The 20,615-nt window shown below is 46.9% G+C and overlaps 1 protein-coding gene across 1 annotated transcript in view; it reads right to left on the bottom strand.

The window, feature by feature from the left end:
• LOC118373381 (uncharacterized) overlaps positions 1 to 5,259 on the bottom strand; it is a 58,266-nt gene extending 53,007 nt beyond the window's left edge. Inside the window, exon 1 of the mRNA XM_052495680.1 lies at positions 5,114 to 5,259. Coding sequence (XP_052351640.1) covers positions 5,114 to 5,259 — 146 coding nt within the window. The remainder of the gene's footprint in view (positions 1 to 5,113) is intronic.
• Positions 5,260 to 20,615: the final 15,356 nt, after the last annotated feature.

Below are 20,615 nucleotides of genomic sequence, written 5' to 3'. Positions count from 1 at the left end.
ATTTTATTTGAATGCTTTTCTTGTTTTTGTGAAAATGTTGCCTGCTGAATGCAAGGCTTAATGCTATGCTAGCTATCAATACTCTTACACAAATGCTTGTGTAGCTATGGTTGAAAAGCATATTTTGAAAATCTGAGATGACAGTGTTGGTAACAAAAGGCTAAGCTTGTGAGTGAATATATTTCTTTCATTTCATTTGCGATTTTCATGAATAGTTAACGTTGCGTTATGGTAATGAGCTTGAGGCTATAATTACGCTCCCGGATACGGGATTGCTCAACGCTAGAGGTTAAGGTTGCAGTGACACATCTATAACCTGAGCGGAAATCGGACTGCATACCCGAGAGAATACTATAGACATCAAGAAAGCCAGTCAGTTGATTATTGACAAGTTTTTCCAACACTTGATAAACAAGGCAAAATAGAAATAGGCCTGTAACAGTTAGGATCAGCTTTATCTCCCCCTTTAAATAAAAGATGCACCGTAGCTGCCTTCCAAGCACTGGGAACCTCCCCAGAGAGGAGCGACAGGTTAAACAAGTCAGAGATAGGCTTGGCGATGTTAGGGGCTGCAACCTTAAAGAAGAAAGTATCTAAACCATCTGACCCAGATGTTTTTTTGGGGTCCAGTTTAAGGAGCTCCTTTAGCAACTCAGACTCAGTGACCATGGGGCAGGGGAAAAAGAGAGAGGAGCATCGGGGATAGTTGCATTAGAAGGGCTGGGAGATGAGGAAATGTTGGACTGGCAAGGAGGCATGGCTGAGTCAAATAGGAATCCTGACTTAATGAAGTGGTGATTAAAGACCTCAGCCATGAGCTTCTTGTCAGTAACAACCACATCATCAACGTTAAGGGACATGGGCAGCTGTGAGGAGGAGGGTTAATTCTCCAGGTCTTTAACCGTTTTCCAGAACTTCTTGGGGTTAGACCCACAGAGAGAGAACTGCTCCTTAAAGTAACTAACATTAATTAGCCTTCCGGAGAGCATGAGTGCACTTGTTTCTCATTTGACTGAATGAGAGCCAGTCAGCCTGAGGATGCGTGTGCCAAGATTTCGCCAAATGGAATTCTTGAGGTGGAGTGCCAGAACATTTCATTTTTTTAATTTAACCTTTATTTAACCAGGTAAAACCCATTGAGGTTATAAAACCTCTTTTGCGTGGGAGACCTGGCAAGAAGGCAAAACAAGGAAATAGCAGCGTGTCCATAAAACATTGCAGAAAAATACAGAATACACACAAAAGACAGTGTCACAAGTTAAAGATACTATTGAAGATTAGATACAACTGCAGTTATCACAAACAGTGTTGTCGATCAGAGTCTTACAAATGGTCGAACCAGGGGCTAAACCTGTTTTTAATTTGCATTTTCTTTATGGGGGCTGGTTTGTTATCAATACCACTGAAAATATTAAAAAGAAGGTCCAAGCATCTTAGGCATTTTCTATACCAATTTACAGAAGCCAGGTCATAAATATTTTTCTGGCAAGCGTCTATGACTAAATAGGAAAGGTCATTTAACTGAGCAGCCATTACGAACACAGGCTGTAAAACAGTGCTCACTAAGGTCACTTACAGAAAACACCAGACTGATACATGTCAGGATTATTTGTGAGGATAACATCAAGGAGGGTAGCCTTTTCTGGGTGCTTGGAGTCATACCTTGTCAAAGTGGAATTATGTTTAACTTTCTTTTTATTAATTAAAAATGAAAAGCTGAAATGTCTTCAATCAATAAAAAAAGAAATTACAAGAGTACACAGCATTTAAGGCCAGATTGTTCTTCAAGATGTTCATATATGACCAGATTGGTCAATTAATAATCACAGTGGTTGTAGAGGGTGCAACAGGTCAGCACCTCAGGAGTAAATGTCAGTTGGCTTTTCACAGCAGGTGGAGTAGAGAGAAAGAGAGAGTCGAAAACAGCAGATTCGGGACATGGTAGCACGTCCAGTGAACAGGTCAGGGTTCAATAGCCGCAGGCAGAACAGAGAGGCTTTATTACTGCCACTTTTAGTGAGTTTGGTACACAGGGAGGATAAGGAGCCATGTATTATGTTCAACATAGGAGGGACAAGCACAGGAAGTAGCTCCTTCAATAATTTAGTTGGAATCGGGTCCAGTATGCAGCTGGAAGGTTTGGAGGACATGACTATTTTCGTGAATGCATCAAGAGATACAGGATCAAAAGACTTGAGTGTCTCCATTGCTCCTAAGTCCTGGCAGTTCTGTGTACTCAGGACAACTGAGCTTTGGAGAAACACGCAGACGCAAAGACCAGTCCGTAATTTGCTTTCTAATGATCATGATATTTTCATCAAAGAAGTTAATGAATTCATCACCGCTGAAGTGAAAGCCATTGTCTCTTGGGGAATGCTGCTTTTTAGTTAGCTTTGCAACAGTAACCAAAATACATTTTGGATTGTTCTTATTCTTCGCAGTTAGGTTGGGAAAAAAGGCTGATGGAGCAGCAGGGGGGCTCTTCCCCACTGCACGGTACTGTCCTTCCAAGCAAGTCGGAAAACTTCTAGTTTGGTGGAGCGCCATTTCTGTTCCAATTTTCTGGAAGCTTGTTTCAGGGCTCTGTTATTTTCTATATACCAAGAAGCTAATTTATCGTATCACATTTTTTGGTTTTATTTTAAGGGGTGTAACTGCATCTAGGGTATTACGCAAATCAATAAGTATTTAACCCCTTTCTTATGGCAAGCTTAAATAGGTGTGCTTAACAAGCCACATAATAAGTTGCATGGAATCACTCTGTGTGCAATAATAGTGTTTAACATGATTTTTGAAGGGCTACCTCATCTCTGTATTCCACACATACAATTATCTGCAAGGTCCCTCCGTTGAGCAGTGAATTTTAAACACAGATTCAACCACAAAGACCAGGGAGGTTTTCCATTGCCTCACAAAGATGGGCACCTAGTGGTATATGAGTAAATATATTGTTTTGAGCATGGTGAAGTTATTAATTACACTTTGGATGATGTATCAATGCACCCAGTCACTACAAAGATAGAGATGTCCTTCTTAACTCAGTTGACGGAGAGGAAGGAAACAGCTCAGGGATTTCACCATGAGGCCAATGGTGACTTTAAAACAGAGTTGAATGGCCGTGATAGAACTGAGGATGGATCAACAACATTGTAGTTACTCCACAATACTAACCTAATTGACAGAGTGAAAAGAAGGAAGCAAGTACAGAATACAAATATTCCAAAACAAACACCTTGTTTGCAACAAGGCACTAAAGTAATACTGCAAACGTTTTGACCTGTATACAATGGGTTATGTTTGTGGCAAATCCAATACGACACATTAGTGAATACCACTCTCCACATTTCAAGCTGCATCACCACTTTTCAGGATAAAAAAAGAAACCGAATGGAGCTATCCACAGGCAAAATCCTAGAGGAAAACCTGGTTCAGTCTGATTTCCACCAGACACTGGGAGCTGAATTCACCTTTCAGCAGGACAATAACCTAAAACACAAGGCCAAATCTACACGGGAGTTGCTTACCAAGAAGACAGTGAATGTTCCTGAATGGCCGAATTACAGTTTTGACTCAAATCTGCTTTAAAATCTATGGTACGACTTGAAGATTGTTGTCTAGAAATGATCAACAACCAATTTGACAGAGCTTGAAGAATTTTGAAAAGAATAATCGACAAATATTGTACAATCAAGTTGTGCAAAGAGCTTTGACTCACAGCTGTAATCGCTGCCAAAGGTAATTCTAACATGTATTAACTCAGGGGTGTCAATACTCTTGTGAATAAGATTTCTGTATTTAATTTTCAATAAATTTGCAAAGATTTCTAAAAACCTTTTCATTTTTTCATTGGGGTAATGTTTGTAGATGTGTGATAATTTGTATATATTGAATCTATTTTGAATTCAGTCTGTAACACAACAACATGTGGAATAAGTAAAGGGGTATGAATACTTTCTGAAGGCACTGTATGGCAGTCGGGAAAGATGAGCCAACTTTGATATTTTCTTTTACTGATAACAATCGAAATACAAAGAATTCCAGTAGTGATCTTTCTGGTAGACACTTCTGTGTGTAAATAGCTAATTTACATTTTTCGGCACGTGATAACAATCTTCGGGGAACCAAAAAAAAAACTCCTGACTTTCCCGATGGGCAAGTAACCTTTCAGACATGACTTTAATGTCAATCCCTGTGTGTGTAGCTGTTGTAGTCTCACACCACCAGCAGTACTCTCTGTCATGCTGCGGAGCTCCTCTCTCCTCTGGTACACGTCAGATACGTACTGTAGTGGGGGATCTCAAACAGCAGATGCTCCCAGTAGTGGATTTCATTGAACATCTTCAGCATGTTCTCGCACGCACACACACGCACGCACGCACGCACGCACGCACACACGCACGCACACACACACACACACACACACACACACACACACACACACACACACACACACACACACACACACACACACACACACACACACACACACACACACACACACACACACACACACACACACACACACACACACACACGCACGCACACACACACCTCAACAGTAATGTCTCAAAACACATGCATCACAGCTTGAATTGAACTGCAGCCATCCAGCCAGGCACTGTGCGTGTGTGTGTTCTGTGTTTTTGTGTGTGTGTGTGTCGGTGTGTGTGTGTGTTTGAATGTGTGTGGGTTCCGTGTGGATGCGAAGGATCTGGAGGTGATGAAGCAGAAAGTGATCAGCACAGCGTTTGAGACAGTCATCACCGTGGTGGAGGGCTTTCAGCTGTGAGATGTCTACCAGCACCCGCAAGATGGCAGGGACTATTTACAGTCTTCCAGAGCAAGAAGCACCACATAAAAAAATAAGTACAGTAGGTGTTAGTGTGAGTGGGGTTGTGAGTGACAGAGCATGCATCTCTCTCGAAATGAACGTGAAAATGATCTGTATATCCCATGTGTGGCTTTATGTCTGTAGTGTGTGTACGTGTCGTGACAATGTCAGTATCCTATAACAGGAGCGTGTCCGTCCATCCGTCCATCTGTGGAAACTAAGATCTAGCGTATACGGTCTCTTTCATCTCTGGTGTGTGTGCTCTCTTCCGGTATAAACCACCTGTCAGAGTCTATGCCCTGTTTCTCCTTGCAGGGTGCCATGAGGGGCTGGTCCAGCATCTTCAGACTCTGTCTGTCTGTCCTGACCATCTCATCCAGGGTCTGGACCAGCTGTCTGTCCGTCCAGGTGACTCCTGCCCATCTCATCCAGGGTCTGGACCAGCTGTCTGTCCGTCCAGGTGACTCCTGCCCATCTCATCCAGGGTCTGGACCAGCTGTCTGTCCGTCCAGGTGACTCCTGACCATCTCATCCAGGGTCTGGACCAGCTGTCTGTCCGTCCAGGTGACTCCTGACCATCTCATCCAGGGTCTGGACCAGCTGTCTGTCCGTCCAGGTGACTCCTGCCCATCTCATCCAGGGTCTGGACCAGCTGTCTGTCCGTCCAGGTGACTCCTGCCCATCTCATCCAGGGTCTGGACCAGCTGTCTGTCTGTCCAGGTGACTCCTGTCCATCTCATCCAGGGTCTGGACCAGCTGTCTGTCCGTCCAGGTGACTCCTGACCATCTCATCCAGGGTCTGGACCAGCTGTCTGTCCGTCCAGAGACTGACTCCTGCCCATCTCATCCAGGGTCTGGACCAGCTGTCTGTCCGTCCAGGTGACTCCTGCCCATCTCATCCAGGGTCTGGAGCAGCTGTCTGTCCGTCCAGGTGACTCCTGCCCATCTCATCCAGGGTCTGGACCAGCTGTCTGTCCGTCCAGGTGACTCCGGCCCATCTCATCCAGGGTCTGGACCAGCTGTCTGTCCGTCCAGGTGACTCCTGCCCATCTCATCCAGGGTCTGGACCAGCTGTCTGTCCGTCCAGGTGACTCCTGTCCATCTCATCCAGGGTCTGGACCAGCTGTCTGTCCGTCCAGGTGACTCCTGACCATCTCATCCAGGGTCTGGACCAGCTGTCTGTCCGTCCAGAGACTGACTCCTGCCCATCTCATCCAGGGTCTGGACCAGCTGTCTGTCCGTCCAGGTGACTCCTGCCCATCTCATCCAGGGTCTGGAGCAGCTGTCTGTCCGTCCAGGTGACTCCTGTCCATCTCATCCAGGGTCTGGACCAGCTGTCTGTCCGTCCAGGTGACTCCTGCCCATCTCATCCAGGGTCTGGACCAGCTGTCTGTCCGTCCAGGTGACTCCTGTCCATCTCATCCAGGGTCTGGACCAGCTGTCTGTCCGTCCAGGTGACTCCTGACCATCTCATCCAGGGTCTGGACCAGCTGTCTGTCCGTCCAGACTGACTCCTGCCCATCTCATCCAGGGTCTGGACCAGCTGTCTGTCCGTCCAGGTGACTCCTGCCCATCTCATCCAGGGTCTGGACCAGCTGTCTGTCCGTCCAGGTGACTCCTGTCCATCTCATCCAGGGTCTGGACCAGCTGTCTGTCCGTCCAGGTGACTCCTGCCCATCTCATCCAGGGTCTGGACCAGCTGTCTGTCCCCCAGATGAACCTCCTCTCCTCTGCTGCTCTGAGGCACATGAAGTGGGCATGCTGTAGTGTACCACCTAGAGGGGGAGAGAGGAGAGAGGGGTTAACGTAACATGGGGGGGGGTTCAATACGACAAGGTTTCAATAAAACAGACCACTACATCACCTAACACAACACAGTGGGGAGAACATGGAAAAACACTGCAGGGAAACTTTGTAGGTCTCAACCGAGACGATGCATAGACTAACACAGAGGGAGAAGTCAAGTCACGTCCAATCAAGTGAGTCTTAGATCCCACCAGAGGCAATTCATTTGGTTCTGCTGAAACCAAAAACAAGGTAATTCAGCAAGTTAAAAAAAGAAGCAACATTGCAACACATGACATGCAGTTCAAGGAAAATTCTACCCCAAAACAATTTTGGGGTATTTGTTTCATTAGTCCATTGTTGATATAGTCCCAAAATGCATCATACCGCTTGTATTTCTATATTTTGAAAGATATATATCTTGAAAACTTGCTGAACCGCAAAACATTTTGGGACTATATCAACAATGGAAACAAATACCAAAAGATAGCTTTGAGTGGAATTTTCCTTTAAGAAAGGCATATAGTATCAACCGGGCTTAATTGAACCAAAACACTGTGCACAGGACAGACAGTGAAGCTCTCCAATGTTTACTAGATGCTGTAGCTAAGGAATAGTCTGCATCTGACTATATCCTTGAACACTCACTACCCCTTACTTGATAGAAAGAATGTGGATAAAAGCTGAGAGATTTTTATAATCATATCTGTGTCGAATTAAATCTCTCCCCTGTTCTTAATTGTGGTGCTTAATGTATCCGGAAAGATACATTTAAACAGAGCTGACAGAGAGCGGTGTTTGTTCCAGCCATATGCTTTGTGTAAGCAAAGAAACAGACCCAACTGTATTCAGGAACAGCTGTGTTTGATACACACACACACAAACACCAAGGCCACGTCGGGGCCCTTATCCATGTCATCTAGGATCAGTTTGGCCTTTCAGATCATAATGAATATAATTACATGGACATGACTCCTATGGTGAGATGGCTTTATGAATCTGGGCCCTGGACTCGATGGACCGGCCCCCTGCCATGATAGGTCTCTGAATGGGCGGCCTGCTCTAACCTGTCTGGCTGATACCCCCCTTACAGTACTGTACCTCCCTCTACCTAAAGAGAACTGAAGACTGGCCTAACTTCTCTCCTCCTTTACTTCATTAGGGTTCATCTCCATAGGTCTGGTGATGAATTTGGCCTGCTATAACTCCTGTCTCCCCTATACAGTACTTTTGCCTGCTAAAACCCCTGTCTCCCCTATACAGTACTTTTGCATGCTATATCCCCTGCCTCCCCTATACAGTACTTTGACCTGCTATAACCAATGTCTCCCCTAGACAGTACTTTGGCCTGCTTTAACACCTGTCTCCCCTATACAGTACTTTTGCCTGCTATAACCCCTGTCTCCCCTATACAGTACTTTTGCCTGCTATAACCCCTGCCTCCCCTATATAGTACTTTGACCTGCTATAACCAATGTCTCCCCTAGACAGTAATTTGGCCTGCTATAACCCCTGCCTCCCCTATACAGTACTTTGGCCTGCTTTAACACCTGTCTCCCCTAGACAGTACTTTGGCCTGCTTTAACACCTGTCTCCCCTATACAGTACTTTTGCCTGCTATAACCCCTGCCTCCCCTATACAGTACTTTGGCCTGCTATAACCCCTGCCTCCCCTATACAGTACTTTGGCCTGCTATAACCCCTGCCTCCCCTAGACAGTACTTTGGCCTGCTATAACCCCTGCCTCCCCTATATAGTACTTTGGCCTGCTTTAACACCTGTCTCCCCTAGACAGTACTTTGGCCTGCTTTAACACCTGTCTCCCCTATACAGTACTTTGGCCTGCTTTAACACCTGTCTCCCCTAGACAGTACTTTGGCCTGCTATAACCCAGGTCTCCCCTAGACAGTACTTTGGCCTGCTATAACCCCTGCCTCCCCTATATAGTACTTTGGCCTGCTTTAACACCTGTCTCCCCTAGACAGTACTTTGGCCTGCTTTAACACCTGTCTCCCCTATACAGTACTTTGGCCTGCTTTAACACCTGTCTCCCCTATACAGTACTTTGGCCTGCTTTAACACCTGTCTCCCCTATACAGTACTTTGGCCTGCTTTAACACCTGTCTCCCCTATACAGTACTTTGGCCTGCTTTAACACCTGTCTCCCCTATACAGTACTTTGGCCTGCTTTAACACCTGTCTCCCCTATACAGTACTTTGGCCTGCTTTAACACCTGTCTCCCCTATACATTACTTTGGCCTGCTTTAACACCTGTCTCCCCTAGACAGTACTTTGGCCTGCTTTAACACCTGTCTCCCCTATACAGTACTTTGGCCTGCTTTAACACCTGTCTCCCCTATACAGTACTTTGGCCTGCTTTAACACCTGTCTCCCCTATACAGTACTTTGGCCTGCTTTAACACCTGTCTCCCCTATACAGTACTTTGGCCTGCTTTAACACCTGTCTCCCCTATACAGTACTTTGGCCTGCTTTAACACCTGTCTCCCCTATACAGTACTTTGGCCTGCTATAACCCCTGCCTCCCCTATACAGTACTTTGGCCTGCTATAACCCCTGCCTCCCCTATACAGTACTTTGGCCTGCTTTAACACCTGTCTCCCCTATACAGTACTTTTGCCTGCTATAACCCCTGCCTCCCCTATACAGTACTTTGGCCTGCTTTAACACCTGTCTCCCCTAGACAGTACTTTGGCCTGCTTTAACACCTGTCTCCCCTATACAGTACTTTGGCCTGCTTTAACACCTGTCTCCCCTAGACAGTACTTTGGCCTGCTTTAACACCTGTCTCCCCTATACAGTACTTTGGCCTGCTTTAACACCTGTCTCCCCTATACAGTACAGCTTTACTGTCTTTATACAGTACTTTGGCCTGCTTTAACACCTGTCTCCCTATACAGTACTTTGGCCTGCTTTAACACCTGTCTCCCCTAGACAGTACTTTGGCCTGCTTTTGCTTTGGCCTGCTATAACCCCTGCCTCCCCTATACAGTACTTTGGCCTGCTATAACCCCTGCCTCCCCTATACAGTACTTTGGCCTGCTTTAACACCTGTCTCCCCTATACAGTACTTTGGCCTGCTTTAACCCCTGCCTCCCCTATACAGTACTTTGGCCTGCTTTAACACCTGTCTCCCCTATACAGTACTTTTGCCTGCTTTAACCCCTGCCTCCCCTATACAGTACTTTGGCCTGCTATAACCCCTGCCTCCCCTATACAGTACTTTGGCCTGCTAAACCCCTGTCTCCCCTATACAGTACTTTGGCCTGCTTTAACCCCTGTCTCCCCTATACAGTACTTTGGCCTGCTTTAACCCCTGTCTCCCCTATACAGTACTTTTGCCTGCTATAACCCCTGTCTCCCCTAGACAGTACTTTGGCCTGCTTTAACACCTGTCTCCCCTATACAGTACTTTTGCCTGCTATAACCCCTGCCTCCCCTATACAGTACTTTGGCCTGCTATAACCCCTGCCTCCCCTATACAGTACTTTGGCCTGCTTTAACACCTGTCTCCCCTATACAGTACTTTTGCCTGCTATAACCCCTGCCTCCCCTATACAGTACTTTGGCCTGCTATAACCCCTGCCTCCCCTATACAGTACTTTGGCCTGCTTTAACACCTGTTTCCCCTATACAGTACTTTTGCCTGCTATAACCCCTGCCTCCCCTATATAGTACTTTGACCTGCTATAACCAATGTCTCCCCTATACAGTACTTTGGCCTGCTATAACCCCTGCCTCCCCTATACAGTACTTTGGCCTGCTAAAACCCCTGTCTCCCCTATACAGTACTTTGGCCTGCTTTAACCCCTGTCTCCCCTATACAGTACTTTGGCCTGCTTTAACCCCTGTCTCCCCTATACAGTACTTTTGCCTGCTATAACCCCTGTCTCCCCTAGACAGTACTTTGGCCTGCTTTAACACCTGTCTCCCCTATACAGTACTTTTGCCTGCTATAACCCCTGCCTCCCCTATACAGTACTTTGGCCTGCTATAACCCCTGCCTCCCCTATACAGTACTTTGGCCTGCTTTAACACCTGTCTCCCCTATACAGTACTTTTGCCTGCTATAACCCCTGCCTCCCCTATACAGTACTTTGGCCTGCTTTAACACCTGTCTCCCCTATACAGTACTTTGGCCTGCTTTAACACCTGTCTCCTAGACAGTACTTTGGCCTGCTTTAACACCTGTCTCCCCTATATAGTACTTTTGCTATAACCCCCTGCCTCCCCTATACAGTACTTTGGCCTGCTATAACCCCTGCCTCCCTATACAGTACTTTTGCTTTAACACCTGCTATAACTTTGGCCCTTTAACACCTGTCTCCCCTAGACAGTACTTTTGCTTTAACACCTGTCTCCCCTATACAGTACTTTGGCCTGCTTTAACACCTGTCTCCCCTATACAGTACTTTGGCCTGCTTTAACACCTGTCTCCCCTATACAGTACTTTGGCCTGCTTTAACACCTGTCTCCCCTAGACAGTACTTTGGCCTGCTTTAACACCTGTCTCCCCTATATAGTACTTTGGCCTGCTATAACCCCTGCCTCCCCTATACAGTACTTTGGCCTGCTATAACCCCTGCCTCCCCTATACAGTACTTTGGCCTGCTTTAACACCTGTCTCCCCTATACAGTACTTTTGCCTGCTATAACCCCTGCCTCCCCTATATAGTACTTTGACCTGATATAACCAATGTCTCCCCTAGACAGTACTTTGGCCTGCTTTAACACCTGTCTCCCCTATACAGTACTTTGGCCTGCTTTAACACCTGTCTCCCCTAGACAGTACTTTGGCCTGCTTTAACACCTGTCTCCCCTATACAGTACTTTGGCCTGCTTTAACACCTGTCTCCCCTATACAGTACTTTGGCCTGCTTTAACACCTGTCTCCCCTATACAGTACTTTGGCCTGCTTTAACACCTGTCTCCCCTATACAGTACTTTGGCCTCTCCCTAGACAGTACTTTGGCCTGCTTTAACACCTGTCTCCCTATATAGTACTTTGGCCTGCCTCCCTATACAGTACTTTGGCCTGCTATCCCCCCTATACAGTACTTTGGCCTGCTTTAACACCTGTCTCCCCTATACAGTACTTTGGCCTGCTTTAACACCTGTCTCCCCTAGACAGTACTTTTGCTTTAACACCTGTCTCCCTATATAGTACTTTGGCCTGTCTCCCCTATACAGTACTTTGGCCTGCTATAACCCCTGCCTCCCCTATACAGTACTTTGGCCTGCTTTAACACCTGTCTCCCTATACAGTACTGCTTGGCCTGCTATACAACTTTGGCCCTTTAACACCTGTCTCCCCTATACAGTACTTTTGCCTGCTTTAACACCTGCCTCCCTATACAGTACTTTGGCCTGCTATAACCCCTGCCTCCCCTATACAGTACTTTGGCCTGCTAAAACCCCTGTCTCCCCTATACAGTACTTTGGCCTGCTTTAACCCCTGTCTCCCCTATACAGTACTTTGGCCTCTTTAACCCCTGTCTCCCTATACAGTACTTTTGCCTGCTATAACCCCTGTCTCCCTAGACAGTACTTTGGCCTGCTTTAACACCTGTCTCCCCTATACAGTACTTTGCCTGCTATAACCCCTGCCTCCCTATACAGTACTTTGGCCTGCTTTAACTTTAACACCTGTCTCCCTATACAGTACTTTTGCCTGCTATAACCCCTGCCTCCCCTATACAGTACTTTGGCCTGCTATAACCCCTGCCTCCCCTATACAGTACTTTGGCCTGCTTTAACACCTGTTTCCCCTATACAGTACTTTTGCCTGCTATAACCCCTGCCTCCCCTATATAGTACTTTGACCTGCTATAACCAATGTCTCCCCCTATACAGTACTTTGGCCTGCTTTAACACCTGTCTCACCTATACAGTACTTTTGCCTGCTAAAACCCCTGTCTCCCCTATACAGTACTTTTGCCTGCTATAACCCCTGCCTCCCCTATATAGTACTTTGGCCTGCTTTAACACCTGTCTCCCCTATACAGTACTTTTGCCTGCTAAAACCCCTGTCTCCCCTATACAGTACTTTGGCCTGCTATAACCCCTGCCTCCCCTATACAGTACTTTGGCCTGTCTAAAACCCCTGTCTCCCCTATACAGTACTTTGGCCTGCTTTAACCCCTGTCTCCCCTATACAGTACTTTGGCCTGCTTTAACCCCTGTCTCCCCTATACAGTACTTTTGCCTGCTATAACCCCTGTCTCCCCTAGACAGTACTTTGGCCTGCTTTAACACCTGTCTCCCTATACAGTACTTTGGCCTGCTATAACCCCTGTCTCCCCTATACAGTACTTTGGCCTGCTTTAACACCTGTCTCCCCTATACAGTACTTTTGCCTGCTATAACCCCTGCCTCCCCTATACAGTACTTTGGCCTGCTTTAACACCTGTCTCCCCTATACAGTACTTTTACTTTAACCCCTGCCTCCCCTATATAGCCTGCTTTAACACCTGTCTCCCCTATACAGTACTTTTGCCTGCTATAACCCCTGCCTCCCCTATACAGTACTTTGACCTGCTATAACCACCTGTCTCCCCTATACAGTACTTTGGCCTGCTTTAACACCTGTCTCCCCTAGACAGTACTTTGGCCTGCTTTAACACCTGTCTCCCCTATACAGTACTTTGGCCTGCTTTAACACCTGTCTCCCCTATACAGTACTTTGGCCTGCTTTAACACCTGTCTCCCCTATACAGTACTTTGGCCTGCTTTAACACCTGTCTCCCCTATACAGTACTTTGGCCTGCTTTAACACCTGTCTCCCCTAGACAGTACTTTGGCCTGCTTTAACACCTGTCTCCCCTATATAGTACTTTGGCCTGCTATAACCCCTGCCTCCCCTATACAGTACTTTGGCCTGCTATAACCCCTGCCTCCCCTATACAGTACTTTGGCCTGCTTTAACACCTGTCTCCCTACAGTACTTTTGCCTGCCCCTGCCTCCCCTATATAGTACTTTGACCTGCTATAACCACCTGTCTCCCTAGACAGTACTTTGGCCTGCTTTAACACCTGTCTCCCCTATACAGTACTTTGGCCTGCTTTAACACCTGTCTCCCCTATACAGTACTTTGCCTGCTTTAACACCTGTCTCCCCTATACAGTACTTTGGCCTGCTTTAACACCTGTCTCCCCTATACAGTACTTTTGCCTGCTTTAACCCCTGTCTCCCCTAGACAGTACTTTGGCCTGCTTTAACACCTGTCTCCCTAGTACTTTTGCCTGCTATAACCCCTGCCTCCCCTACTTTACAGTGCTTTGGCCTGCTTTAACACCTGTCTGTCTCCCCTATACAGTACTTTTGCCTGCTATAACCCCTGTCTCCCTATACAGTACTTTGGCCTGCTTTAACACCTGTCTCCCCTATACAGTACTTTGGCCTGCTTTAACACCTGTCTCCCTAGACAGTACTTTGGCCTGCTTTAACACCTGTCTTACAGTACCTGTAACCCTCTCCCTATACAGTACTTTGTCTCCTGCTATAAGTACTTTGGCCTGCCTCCCCTATACAGTACTTTTGCCTGCTAAACCCCTGTTTAACACCTGCTATCTCAGTACTTTTGCCTGCTTTAACCCCTGTCTCCCCTATACAGTACTTTTGCCTGCTTTAACACCTGTCTCCCTATACAGTACTTTGGCCTGCTTTAACACCTGTCTCCCCTAGACAGTACTTTGGCCTGCTTTAACACCTGTCTCCCCTAGACAGTACTTTGGCCTGCTTTAACACCTGTCTCCCTAGACAGTACTTTGGCCTGCTTTAACCCCTGCCTCCCTATATAGTACCTGCTTTCTCCCCTATACAGTACTTTGGCCTGCTTTAACACCTGTCTCCCCTAGACAGTACTTTGGCCTGCTTTAACACCTGTCTCCCCTAGACAGTACTTTGGCCTGCTTTAACACCTGTCTCCCCTAGACAGTACTTTGGCCTGCTTTAACACCTGTCTCCCCTAGACAGTACTTTGGCCTGCTTTAACACCTGTCTCCCCTAGACAGTACTTTGGCCTGCTTTAACACCTGTCTCCCCTAGACAGTACTTTGGCCTGCTTTAACACCTGTCTCCCCCTAGACTTTAACACCTGTCTCCCTAGACAGTACACCTGTCTTAGACAGCCTGCTTTAACACCTGTCTCCCCTAGACAGTACTTTGGCTGCTTTAACACCTGTCTCCCTAGACAGTACTTTGGCTTGCTTTAACACCTGTCTCCCCTAGACAGTACTTTGGCTTTAACACCTGTCTCCCCTTAACACCTGTCTCCCTAGACAGTACTTTGGCCTGCTTTAACACCTGTCTCCCCTAGACAGTACTTTGGCCTGCTTTAACACCTGTCTCCCCTAGACAGTACTTTAGCCTGCTTTAACACCTGTCTCCCCTAGACAGTACTTTAGCCTGCTTTAACACCTGTCTCCCCTAGACAGTACTTTAGCCTGCTTTAACACCTGTCTCCCCTAGACAGTACTTTAGCCTGCTTTAACACCTGTCTCCCCTAGACAGTACTTTAGCCTGCTTTAACACCTGTCTCCCCTATACATTGAATGGCGCCGGAGGAGATGGCTGCCGTTTTACAGGCTCCTTTTTCGCAAAGTTTGTAATTGATTTTGTGCGTAATGTTTCTGCCACTGTCTCTTATGACAGAAAATGAGCTTCTGGATATCAGGACAGCGATGACTCACCTCAAACTGGATGAAGACTCTTTCTTTAATGAGTCGGAAGCAAAGGATTTAATGCTGATACCGGACCAGGCCCAAATACCTGTCATTCACATGAAGAAGAGACGACGATATAGGGGATGCAGGTCCGGGTGCCTTGTGAGAATTTCGTGGGTGAGTGGGTATCCCGCCTCTGCCATCCGTCCTATTGGCCAACGTGCAATCATTGGAGAATAAACTGGATGAGCTCCGTTCAAGATTATCCTACCAAGGGGACATTAAAACTTCAATATCCTGTTTCACCGAGTCGGGTCAGAACGATGACATGCATAATATACAGTTGTCTGGGTTTTCTGTGCATCGGCAAGACGGAACAGCTGCCTCCAGTAAGACGAGGTGTCGGTCTGTGTATATTTGTCAATAACAGCTGGTGCGCAAAATCTAATACTAAGGAAGTCTCAAGGTTTTGGTCACCTGAGGTAGAGTATCTCATGATAAACTATAGACCAGAGCTTTTTAATTTATATTTTTCATAGCTGTCTATTTACCACCAAAACATTCTGGCACTAAGACCGCACTCAACAAGCTGTATAAGGCAATAAGCAAACAAAAAAAATGCTCATCCCGAGGCGGTGCTCCTAGTGGCCAGGGACTGCATGTCTATGTCCTGGGAAATGTTCTCGTTACTTACAACGTCATGCTAATCACATTAGCGCACGTTAGTTAGGGTGTGTGTGTGTGTGTGTGAGTGCTTGGTGTGTGTGTGGGCTGTACCTTGCGGGCAGAAAGGTGCTTGAAGACATCTAGCAGCTGAAAGTCCTCCACCACGGTGACTACTGTCTCAACCACTGTGCTGATCAGGTTCTCCTCCGGATCCTTCACATCCGCACGGAACCCACCCACCCACACATCCACACCCTAATCAGGGGTTTTTCTGGATCAAAAGGGGTCTTAGGTGGTGGGCATGGCAGGGTGTGTGGCATGGGCGTGGCAATGCACATACATTCATTTTAGAGAAAAATTAAGGCCCCCCCCTTTCTTCCTACAGTTTAAAGTGCAGTGCCCAGCTGATAATCACCCCGATAATTGCCTTTGGAAACTGAACCTAAACTAATTTCACACATATAACAACAGACTGAATACATTAAGTAACGTATGAAGGGGAGAATAGGTGAGTTGATGAGGGGACGCGAATAACGCATAATTACGTAATCACCAACTGTAAATGAGGAATGGGGCAGGCCATTCAATTGTACTGAACCATTTCAGTCCACTGAATATCAGTCGTATCAGTCTCCATTGCCCTACTTGGAGTAGGCTACACAGTGAGAGTGTGCATAACTGTACATGCTGAACAGCTTTCAATATCTGGGAAAATATCCACATCGGGCTGCAGGTGAGTGTGTTGGGAGAATGTGGTGATGAGGCTTGTGGAAGGGGAGAAACGTCACCAATTTCTTAACATCACTGTCATTGGCGAACAAGTTGCTTACAAAGACCAAGTCTGGCCGGCACCATGAACAAAGTGAGACGGGAGCACCCTCCCACCCTCTGTATAAAATAAGACACCTGCATAGCTGTTGTACTCCACAACAAGACCACGGGACACAATAAAGACAAAACCGGAGACTATTACACATTAAAACTAAACAAAGGTTGGTCAAAGTGTGTCAAGCAAGTGAAAGTTACGAAAATTGTATCAACTGTTAAAACACTGTCCTATGTTTATTGTTGAGTTTATTTATTAAAACACTCCCTCCCTGAACTTGCTTCCCGACTCTCAACGCACATCGTTACAGAATAACGCCTCACCTAAGGGAAGCATCAGAGTGTTTTTTTATTTGATTTTTTGTGTCAGAGTATGAAGCCGACTCGCCGGGCTCCCCTGCCTCAGCCGGCTTTCAGGTTCTCATGCCTCCGCCAGATCGCCAGGCTCCCCTGCCTCAACCGGTCAGTCAGGTTACCGCGCCCCAGCTGACTCGACAGGTTCCTGTGCCTCAGCTGGCATGGCAGGTTCCCGTGCCTCAGCTGGCATGACAGGTTCCCGTGCCTCAGCTGGCATGACAGGTTCCCGTGCCTCAGCTGGCATGACAGGTTCCCGTGCCTCAGCTGGCATGACAGGTTCCCGTGCCTCAGCTGGCATGACAGGTTCCCGTGCCTCAGCTGGCATGACAGGTTCTCGCGCATCAGCAGGGGTGACCGGTCTGCTCCTGGTCCCCGGGTTCGTCCCCTTTTACGGCGTCCTGCGGCTGGAGCCACATGTCTGGGAGGGGGTACTATCATGTATACTCCCTCTCCGGACTCTGGTTCTTTCCTCAGGTGTTATTGACTCTGTTTTCATGCCGGTGCGTTGCTTGTGTTTTGTGTTCCTTGTTTATTTGATTTATTAAAACACTCACTCCCTGAACTTGCTTCCTGACTCTCAGCGCACTCGTTACACCCAAGGCCTTTATGAACACAATCAAATTATATTTTTTTAGCATATATGAAATGTATTAATTACCCTGTTGGAATGTAGCAGTCAGAATGACGAGGCCCAGCGGTTCTGGTATTAAACACGTGCAGACACACATGATTGATGATTTGGTGAAACGGTGACCCACACAAAACATGGATCAAACAGATTCTCACACATGTAAGTGAAAACTCATATGCACACAAACGCGCGCGCGCGCGCGCACACACACACACACACACACACACACACACACACACACACACACACACACACACACACACACACACACACACACACACACACACACACACACACACACACACACACACACACACACACACACACACAGCGTGTAGGCTAGTATTAATTGGACTAATAGTAATGTCCTGAGTGGCTATGAAACACCTGGCCCTGAAACAAGCCCAGCTGTTTGTCTTGGCAACAACATCCCAATCCTACGACCTCCAGTGACCCCCATTCATCAACCACATTACACACAGACCCTGTTCCCAAGACCCCGCTACCCTGACGCAGGGATGGGGAGGGGTGGCCGGGGGGCTAAACAGTCCCTTGAGGACAGGTCACGCAAGCACACGCACACACACACACACACACACACACACACACACACACACACACACACACACACACACACACACACACACACACACACACACACACACACACACACACACATGTATGCAGGCATGCACAGGAACACACACACACCGTAACTCTGAATGACAATAAGGGGCGTTGCTGTATAAACCTGTATAGCTCTAGCTAGCCCATAGGGACCTAGAGAGGTCTCTTCACTGATAGATAGGTTATGTCCCAAATGACATCCTATTCCCTACATAGTACACGGTTTTTGGTCAAAGGTAGTGCACTATGTAGAGAATAGGGTGCAATCTGGGTAGAAGTAGTCACTGCAGCACAGGTCATTAATCTAAAAGACATACCAACTATGCATTAATGCTGTGTGTCAGAGAGGTGGGGACAGTAGAGTCCAGCGTCTAAACTAGCATTGATGCCAACTCCTACACCATCAAGCCACTGACATAATGTCAGTATTAGGCTAAGCTTGGAATTAGTGTGTGGTGTGGCAGTGGTGTGAATACATCTGTTTACTACAGACAAACGCAACTAAGTATAGGCCTATACAAGGCAGACGGCAAAGTAGAATGAGACCAGACATGTCACCGGATGTCTACAGACTATCATTGACAGACAGTCACAACTAGGAAGAACACAACAGTAGGCAGAAGTAGAAAGGCTTCTATACAAAGACACTACAGTAAAACAGTATTAGCACAAACATGTCAACAGCATTACGTCTATCCACTCCAAACAGACGGACCTGTTGTAGCCGTTGTACCAGAAGGTGGTCTGACAGACAGACAGAGCTGACAGGTAGAGAGAGAGAGAGAGAGAGAGAGAGAGAGAGAGGGAGAGGCAGGCAGGCAGAACATCAGACAGTACAGACAGACAGCGGTATCGGTAAAGGCAGGCAGACAGATGGTTACTGGCTATTGCTCCTACCAGCCAGGCTACTTGCCGCCCCAGACAGCACAGACAGGACAGACAGACAGTACCTGCTGTAGTCATCATAACAGGAGTTATTCTTCAGGATGCCCTTGTGAACGTGTTGGAGGATCTGCAGGCTGCGTCCGAAGGTGGCCTCCATCTCCAGCAGGCCGCGAATAACCTCCGCCCCCCGGTGCCCTAGGGGCATCTGCTCACCCTCCTCCCGCCTGGCAAACGGCTGCTGGCACTCACACACCTGGGAGAGGAGAGGAGAGAGGGTTAGGGGGCGGTGGGCACAGATCACACACACACGTGGATCAGCATAGTGGCAGCACAGTGTGACAGTATAATCATAGGGAGGGAGGGAGGGAGGGAGGGAGGGAGGGAGGGAGGGGGAGGGAGGGAGGGAGGGAGGGAGGGAGGGAGGGAGGGAGGGGGAAAATAGAAAGTGATGGTCATGAGGAGAGAAAACACAGTAAACAGAAAGGAGTGTGAGACTGAGACATGTAGTGAATGTGGAGAATTTAGTAAAGGTGAGATGAAGTTGATGGCACTGTATGAATATTTACACTTATTTTAATATGCGATCGGAACTTGGCTGGGTGTGTGTGGTGTGTGTAAATGTGTTTCTGTGTGTCAAATCAAGTCAAAGTTTATTGGTCACATACACAGTTTAGCAGGTGTTGTAAAAACTGTGGGACTAATACAATTAACAACCCAAACAGCACTGCATTAGTATCAAAACACCAACTAGCTCTCAGTCTCATGTCTGAATTAGACGTTCATCCATGTTTCTCAAACGCTGCTCCAAATGCCCAACTTCGAAGTGTTTAAGGTTAAGATAAGGCACCCGAAATCTTAAGGTTAGGTATTAACTCTCTATGGTTAAGGTAAGGGTTAAGGTTAGGTATTAACTCCGTATGGTTAAGGTAAGGGTGAAGGTTAGGTATTAACGCTGTATGGTTAAGGTAAGGGTGAAGGTTAGGTATTAACTCCGTATGGTTAAGGTAAGGGTGAAGGTTATGTATTAACTCTGTATGGTTAAGGTAAGGGTTAAGGTTAGGTATTAACTCTCTATGGTTAAGGTAAGGGTTAAGTGTCACGCCCTGGTCGAAGTATTTTGTGTTTTTCTTCATGTATTTGGTCAGGCCAGGGTGTGACATGGGTTTTTGTATGTGGTGTGTAGCTTAGTGGGATTGTAGTTTAGTGGGATTGTAGCTTAGTAGGGTGTTCTAGGAGAGTCTATGGCTGTCTGAAGTGGTTCTCAATCAGAGGCAGGTGTTTATCGTTGTCTCTGATTGGGAATCAAAGTTAGGCAGCCATATTC

This window comes from Oncorhynchus keta, chromosome 35 (genome assembly GCF_023373465.1).
Source record: "Oncorhynchus keta strain PuntledgeMale-10-30-2019 chromosome 35, Oket_V2, whole genome shotgun sequence".
NCBI lineage: Eukaryota > Metazoa > Chordata > Actinopteri > Salmoniformes > Salmonidae > Oncorhynchus > Oncorhynchus keta.
This window is presented reverse-complemented; position numbering and strand designations above follow the sequence as displayed.